The following is an 8,595-nucleotide window of genomic DNA, read 5'->3' as shown; positions in this document are numbered from 1 at the left end:
AGCGTCACCCAGGAGACATAGAGGAGACAGAGCGTCACCCAGGAGACATAGAGGAGACAGAGCGTCACTCAGGAGACATAGAGGAGACAGAGCGTCACTCAGGAGACATAGAGGAGACAGAGCGTCACTCAGGAGACATAGAGGAGACAGAGCGTCACTCAGGAGACATAGAGGAGACAGGCGTCACTCAGGAGACATAGAGGAGACAGAGCGTCACTCAGGAGACATAGAGGAGACAGAGCGTCACTCAGGAGACATAGAGGAGACAGGCGTCACTCAGGAGACATAGAGGAGACAGAGCGTCACTCAGGAGACATAGAGGAGACAGAGCGTCACTCAGGAGACATAGAGGAGACAGAGCATCACTCAGGAGACATAGAGGAGACAGAGCGTCACTCAGGAGACATAGAGGAGACAGAGCGTCACTCAGGAGACATAGAGGAGACAGAGCGTCACTCAGGAGACATAGAGGAGACAGAGCATCACTCAGGAGACATAGAGGAGACAGAGCGTCACTCAGGAGACATAGAGGAGACAGAGCGTCACTCAGGAGACATAGAGGAGACAGAGCGTCACTCAGGAGACATAGAGGAGACAGAGGAGACATAGAGGAGACAGAGCGTCACTCAGGAGACATAGAGGAGACAGAGCGTCACTCAGGAGACATAGAGGAGACAGAGCGTCACTCAGGAGACATAGAGGAGACAGAGCGTCACTCAGGAGACATAGAGGAGACAGAGCATCACTCAGGAGACATAGAGGAGACAGAGCGTCACTCAGGAGACATAGAGGAGACAGAGCGTCACTCAGGAGACATAGAGGAGACAGAGCATCACTCAGGAGACATAGAGGAGACAGAGCGTCACTCAGGAGACATAGAGGAGACAGAGCGTCACTCAGGAGACATAGAGGAGACAGAGCGTCACTCAGGAGACATAGAGGAGACAGCGTCACTCAGGAGACATAGAGGAGACAGAGCGTCACTCAGGAGACATAGAGGAGACAGAGCGTCACTCAGGAGACATAGAGGAGACAGAGCGTCACTCAGGAGACATAGAGGAGACAGAGCGTCACTCAGGAGACATAGAGGAGACAGAGCATCACTCAGGAGACATAGAGGAGACAGAGCATCACTCAGGAGACATAGAGGAGACAGAGCATCACTCAGGAGACATAGAGGAGACAGAGCATCACTCAGGAGACATAGAGGAGACAGAGCATCACTCAGGAGACATAGAGACAGAGCATCACTCAGGAGACATAGAGGAGACAGAGCATCACTCAGGAGACATAGAGGAGACAGAGCGTCACTCAGGAGACATAGAGGAGACAGAGCGTCACTCAGGAGACATAGAGGAGACAGAGCATCACTCAGGAGACATAGAGGAGACAGAGCATCACTCAGGAGACATAGAGGAGACAGAGCGTCACTCAGGAGACATAGAGGAGACAGAGCGTCACTCAGGAGACATAGAGGAAACAGAGCGTCACTCAGGAGACATAGAGGAGACAGAGCGTCACTCAGGAGACATAGAGGAGACATAGAGGAGACAGAGCGTCACTCATGAGACATAGAGGAGACAGAGCATCACTCAGGAGACATAGAGGAGACAGAGCGTCACTCAGGAGACATAGAGGAGACAGAGCATCACTCAGGAGACATAGAGGAGACAGAGCGTCACTCGACCTCGTGAAGGAGAACTCACCAATCATGTGTTTTTCATAAAATAAAAAATGACCGAAAATCTAAGTAGGCGGAGCTTGGGGGTCTGAGAGGTGGACCCTGTGAGAAGCTTCAAGTCAATGGACCCCACTGGGTGAGGGGCGTCGCCCGTATCGCCTGGAGGGGGCGCTAGAGAGCGACTAGTCTCACAACTCACCAGCCGGCACATGGGGGGGGGGGGGGTTCTGGGATGTGAAGCGTAAGAAGAGGAATAATGATAAATCAGTCTGAGAGGACCCTAATAGTAATAATAATCATAATAATAATAATAATCTCTTCTTCTGTTGCCGACACAGACATGTGGTCGTCGTCATGGTAACGGTTTAGTGAGCGCTGCTCAGTAATGTGAGAACTTCATTCTCTCCTCAGACGGCCAGCAGCTGGTGGGTCAACACGAGGGTCCTGAGCAGGACTGGAGCTCCAGTCTGAACCAGCAGGACCAGGAGGACCAGGAGGACCAGCAAGACCAGCAGGACCAGCAAGACCAGGAGGACCAGAAAGACCAGAAAGACCAGGAGGACCAGCAGGACCAGCAAGACCAGGAGGACCAGAAAGACCAGGAGGACCAGCAAGACCAGCAGGACCAGCAAGACCAGGAGGACCAGAAAGACCAGGAGGACCAGCAAGACCAGGAGGACCAGGAGGACCAGCAGGACCAGCAAGACCAGGAGGACCAGCAAGACCAGGAGGACCAGCAAGACCAGCAGGACCAGCAAGACCAGGAGGACCAGAAAGACCAGGAGGACCAGCAAGACCAGGAGGACCAGGAGGACCAGCAGGACCAGCAAGACCAGGAGGACCAGCAAGACCAGGAGGACCAGAAAGACCAGGAGGACCAGCAAGACCAGGAGGACCAGGAGGACCAGCAAGACCAGGAGGACCAGGAGGACCAGCAAGACCAGCAGGACCAGCAAGACCAGGAGGACCAGAAAGACCAGGAGGACCAGCAAGACCAGGAGGACCAGCAGGACCAGCAAGACCAGGAGGACCAGCAAGACCAGGAGGACCCAGAGCCCCCTCATATCAAAGAGGAACAGGAGGACCTCTGGACCAATCAGGAGGGAGCGCAGCTTGAAGGTCTGGAGGAGGCTGGTGTCAGGTTCTTATTCTCTCCTGTGAAGAGTGAAGATGATGAAGAGGAAGCTCAGTCCTCTCATCTTCATCAAAGACTAACTGAACACATGGAAACAGAAGCTGATGGAGAGGACTGTGGAGGACCAGAACCAGACAGGAAGTCAGGACCAGAACCAGACAGGAAGTCAGGACCACATAGACATTTACAACTATCCAGTGGTACAGATTCACAAAGTAACAAACAAGAAACTGAAGATGATGAAGATGACTGGAAGGAGGCCAGAGAAGCTTCACCAGGTTTCAACTCTCTGAATAATGAGGGTGTTCCTGTCAGTGAGTCCAGATGTAGAGCTGGAGAGAAACCGTTTGGCTGCTCTGTGAGTGTGACGTCGTTTACCCATAGCGACGTGTCCCGGTCCCACAGGAGGTCTCACACCAGGGAGAAACCCTTCAGCTGCCTCACGCGTAACAAACGGTTTGCCCGGTGTCACCAGATCACCGGCCAGACGTGTGCTGCGCCTCCAGCCGGCAGCGCAACTGGACACATGGAGACAGAAGGACAGGACTGTGGAGGACCAGGACCAGACTCGGGACCAGACAGGGACTCAGGACCAGGACCAGATACTGATGACAAGACCGGAGACTCTTCTGACCCTGATACTGATGATGACGACTGGAAGGAAACCAGAAAACCTCAGTCGGGTTCAAACTCTCTGAATGTTGAAGTTTCTCTCAGTTTGTCCAGATGTAGAGCTGGAAAGAAACCACTCGGCTGCTCTGAGTGTGGGAAAATATTTAGCCAGATGGGACATTTAAACAGACACAAGAGACTCCACACAGGAGAGAAACCCTTTCGCTGCTCCATTTGTAATAAGTCTTTTACAGGGAATGGAAACCTACAGGCACATATGAGACGCCACACCGGGGAGAAACCATTCCGCTGCTCCGTCTGTGACGAAAGATTTTTGGCTAAAGACCATCTAACGAGACACATGGTCTCTCACACCGGGGAGAAACCATTCCGCTGCTCTGTTTGTGACGAAAGATTTTTGTCTAAAGACCATCTAACGAGACACATGGTCTCTCACACCGGGGAGAAACCGTTCCGCTGCCCCGTGTGTCTCAAAGCGTTCGCACACAGCGGAAATGCTCAGAAACACTCACGCATCCATTCGGGAGAGAAACCGTTCGGCTGCTCTCACTGCGACCGACGGTTTCTGTACAAAGCTCATCTGAAGCGGCACCTGGTCAGTCACACGGGGGAGAAGAGTTTCTCATGCTCAGTGTGTGACGAAGGATTCTGTCGTAAATCACACCTCCAGAGACACATGGTGGCTCACAAGGGGAAGAAACTAGTCCACTGCTCCATCTGTAAGAAGTCTTATACAGAGAAAAGTTCTCTGAAGAGACACATGGGGACTCACACAGAACCAGGGTTCCTCCAGGGTTCCACATGAAGCTCCTCTTCTGCTCAGTGACAGAACCATCGATGTTCTTCCTGGTGACATCATGTCGGAGGAGATGAGACAGAAGTTAAAATGACGTTTTTGGATTATTGAATTACTGCGCCGGTACTTCGTGACACGGAATTATTGGAAAACAATGAACAGAGAACCAAAGGATCCTAACTGAAGGGTCGGGCCGGTTTAAGTTCACATTACTTCATCACACACACACTTACATAAAACATGTGCATATTATTCTTTTATTACACTTTTATTTGCTACAGCTTTGCATAATATTAGACGTTTTGTTTTACTCGACCAAAAGAGTCCATTTTATATTTAACAGATTACTATTTTCATCCAGGAGGAGAATGAGAGACGGAGAGAGTATTTTATATGTTGCTCAAATTGTGTGGAGACGGGAGAAGACTTTGATTTGTATTCCTGTGATTTGATTTTTATTCACAATGAAATGTAAAATATTTGATTAAACTTAAATAAACCAAATGTGAACTCTGTCGGCACCAGAAGAGGGAGGGGCCCGGAGAGGGAAGGCCCCTGAGAGGCAAGGCCCCTGAGAGGGAGGGCCTCTGAGAGGGAAGGCACCAGAAGAGGGAGGGGCCCGGAGAGGGAAGGCCCCTAAGAGGGAGGGCCCCTGAGAGGGAAGGCACCAGAAGAGGGAGGGGCCTAGAGAGGAAAGGCCCCTGAGAGGGAAGGCATCAGAAGAGGGAGGGGCCCAGAGAGGGAAGGCCCCTGAGAGGGAGGGCCCCTGAGAGGGAAGGCACCAGAAGAGGGAGGGGCCTGGAGAGGGAAGGTCCCTGAGAGGGAAGGCACCAGAAGAGGGAGGGGCCCAGAGAGGGAAGGCCCCTGAGAGGGAGGGCCCCGGAGAGGGGTGAAACAAAAATGTCACCGTCTACTTAAATATTTCACACAAATATTTTACCCAAAAGAAATATTTTTTGTGAAAATATTTTTATTTCATTAAAATATTTTACCAAAAATATTTCATTGAAATATTTAAACAAAATGTTTCACCAAATTTGTTTCACAAAAGTGTTTCACAAAGTTCTAAAAAATATTTCCCCAAAATATTTTACCAACATTTTTCTAAAAAATGTTTCACCAAAATATTTTTTGAACGATTTTGTCGAACATTTTTGGTAAAATATTTTGGGGAAATATTTGTGAACTTTGTGAAACAAATTTGGTGAAACATTTTGTTAAAATATTTCAATGAAATATTTTTTGTAACATATTTTGGGGAAATATTTTTGTTTCACAATGTTAATTTTCAAAAAAATTCCACCAAAATATTTAACAAAAATGTCATCAAAATGTTCTCTAAAATATTTCATCAAAATATTTGACCAAGTTACACAAATATTCACCGACATGTTTCACCTGGAAGAACGACGTCGCGGAGCGGCAGAAGAATCTTTATTTAAAAATGAATCTGAGACACGGAAACAAGACCGAACATGCAGAGACGTGTGTGTGTGTGTGTGTGCGTGTGTGTGTGTGTGTGCATGTGTGTGTATGTGTGTGTGTGTGTGTTCAGTAGCAGCGGAGGAAGAAGGTGTTGCAGGCCGTTCCTCTCAGACAGTCACACAGTCGACCGATACGAGGGCCGTGCTTCATCGCACAGCGCTCACCTACATCACACTGGGGGGGGGGGGGGGGACATTTGAAAACTTTTCTTCACTAGAAGGAAAAGTAAGTGTTGAAGACGACATGAATAAAGTAGAGAGAGAGAGACGGGTGAAGAGAGAGAGATGTCGGTGAGGAACGCATCGCAGACAGGAAGTGATGTCACGTATCACTGCTCATGAACTAAATATGGATTCTATTGTTGTGTGTGTGTGTGTGTGTGTATGTGTCTGTGTGTGTCTGTGTGTCTGTCTCTGTCTGTGTGTGTCTGTGTGTGTCTGTGTGTGTGTGTGTGTGTGTGTGTGTGTGTGTCTGTGTGTGTGTGAACATGACATCACTCCCCTAGATGATGGACAGCTCTCATGTTCTCACCCGAGGGATCACGCTGGCTTTCTTCTCCACAGAGACACCGTCACCATGGAAACCATGCAGAGCTTCAGCCTACACACACACAGACACAGACAGACACACACACAGACACACACACAGACACACACAGACAGACACACACACACAGACACACAGACACAGACAGACACACACACAGACACACACACAGACACACACACAGACAGACACACACAGACAGACACACACAGACACACACACACAGAGACACACAGAGACACACAAAGACACACACACAGACAGTTAATGTCTCTTCTCACTATAGTGTTGCTAGGCGCCGCACGAGTGGCTGCCTTTCACAGCAGCTCCCATGCACTTAGAGCTTTTCTGATATTATTTGTATTTTATGTTACTCTGTTGCTATTTTTTCCCCTCCCCTGACTATCGGAGTAATCAGCGCACTATGACAGCTGGACACGTCAAGTTGTCACGGTCTTTATGCTGTTTTTTATCTATTTTCACCACTGTGTCTGGGGACCCGGCACGTAGCCATGGAGACCGTGTTTGTTTACTCAAGGGACCAACTGGTGGCTTTTCGAGACGCGGCGGCGCTGCTGCCCGAGGAAGGACAGCTGGAGGCGGAGGCAGCAAAACCAACCAGTCGGGAGACGGCCACTATAGTGCCGAGCTCTGCACCTCACTGCTTTACTGGAGGAACTCGTCCAGCTTGGAGGAGGCGGGAGGGGGCGGAGCCCCGCAGCGCCGCGTCGGGATGGCTGCGCTGACAGAATGCCGTTACCCCTCTGCGATGGGCCGCCTCCTGCTCCGCGTTTACCGCACGGTGTCAGTGATCTCCAGTGGTCTTCTGGAGCAGCAGCAGCTGAACCAGCTGCTGAAGAAGGCCAGCAGCGTGCTGGGTGTGCTGTGGAGGTGGTGGAGGTGGTGGGGGACGGGAGGGTGAAGGCAAAGCTCTCGTCCCTGATGAACCTCCCCCCCATGCAGGACGCTCTCCAGCTCCTTCAGCCACCGGCTGGCTCCTCCCCGTGTCTGAGGGGAGGAGCCTCAAGTCCTTCAGCTGCTGTCAGGCTGCACAACAAACTGCAGTAGATCCTGGCAAACTCAACACTTTACTCAGCACTTTACTTTGTTTTCCCCCTGTATATTTAGTTTCCTCTGTATATTGAGTATTTTAGTTTAGTATTTCGTATTTAGTATTGTTATTGTGTTTTATTTTTATTAATGCTCTAACGTGCACCGCTGCTGTGATCCTGAAATTTCCCCTTGTGGGACTAATAAAGGATTATCTTATCTTATCTTATAATCTGTTTAATAATATTTTTTTAATCTTTTGGATTTTTGTCTCAATAACAACATCGAACTTCAGTCAGAAGACTTATTACTATAAATACACATATATATATATATATGTGTATTTATATATACACATATATATATATATACATATACACTACCGTTCAAAAGTTTGGGATCACTTAGAAATGTCTTTATTCTTCAAAGTAAAGCTGTTTTTTCAATAAAGATAACATTAATCATAAACACCCTCTCTACATTGTTAATGTGGTAAATGACTCTTCTAGGTGGAACGTCTGGTTTCTAATGACATGTCTCCAGGTGTATAGAGGCCCATTTCATCATCACTCCAGTGTTCTGATGGTACATTGTGTTATCGCCTTAGAAGACTAATGTCTGATTAGAAAACCCTTGTGCAATTATGTTAGCACAGCTGAAAACAGTTATGCTGGTGATATAAGCTATACAACTGGCCTTCCTTTGAGCTTGAAGTTTGTAGAACAAAATTAATATTTCAAATATTAATCATTATTTCTAACCTTGTCAATGTCTTGACTATATCTTATATTCATTTGATAAATAAAAGTGTGATTTTTCATGGAAGACACAAAATTGTCTGGGTGATCCCAAACTTTTGAACGGTAGTGTATATATACATATATATATACACATATATATACACATATATATATACTAGGGCTGTCAATCGATTAAAAAAATTAACTAATTAATCGCACATTTTGAAATTCATTAATCGCGATTAATCGCAATTAAAAGTTAAAAGTTAAAAGTTCATTCTTTTTAAAGACCAAACTTCACACAGAGCTGTGTTTCAAAGAGGCTCCTACCTATAAAGTGCCAGCGAGGTATTTAATATTGTGGATGATAAATTGTTTCTTCAGTGAAACATCAGATTAGTAAAAAGAAAGAAGTATATTGAGACCCCATTGGTCCTGTCATCTTTATCACTGAACAGCAGAACCAGTGGCCTTGGTGACTGACTGACATTCACATATGTCACGTTAACCCTCTGGAGGCTGAGGGCAT

The 8,595-nt window shown here is 47.7% G+C and overlaps 2 protein-coding genes across 2 annotated transcripts in view; both read right to left on the bottom strand.

Moving 5' to 3' along the window:
• Positions 1-2,077: 2,077 nt before the first annotated feature.
• On the bottom strand, positions 2,078-2,728 carry LOC130198561 (collagen alpha-1(I) chain-like; the record flags this gene model as incomplete). Its single annotated transcript, XM_056421764.1, has 1 exon — positions 2,078-2,728. A coding segment is annotated over one exon (651 nt), but the record flags the coding sequence as incomplete, so codon positions are not given.
• Positions 2,729-5,542: 2,814 nt separating this feature from the next.
• The window catches only part of cart4 (cocaine- and amphetamine-regulated transcript 4), a 4,714-nt gene continuing 1,661 nt past the window's right edge, over positions 5,543-8,595 (bottom strand). The window contains 2 exon segments of the mRNA XM_056411381.1: positions 5,543-5,904; positions 6,262-6,330. Of these exon segments, the coding sequence (XP_056267356.1) occupies positions 5,797-5,904; positions 6,262-6,330 (177 nt within the window). The 3' untranslated portion in view covers positions 5,543-5,796.

This window comes from Pseudoliparis swirei, chromosome 1 (assembly GCF_029220125.1).
Source record: "Pseudoliparis swirei isolate HS2019 ecotype Mariana Trench chromosome 1, NWPU_hadal_v1, whole genome shotgun sequence".
Classification (NCBI taxonomy): Eukaryota; Metazoa; Chordata; class Actinopteri; order Perciformes; family Liparidae; genus Pseudoliparis; species Pseudoliparis swirei.
Note: the sequence above shows the minus strand (reverse complement) of the source record. Positions and strands in the feature narration are given on the sequence as shown.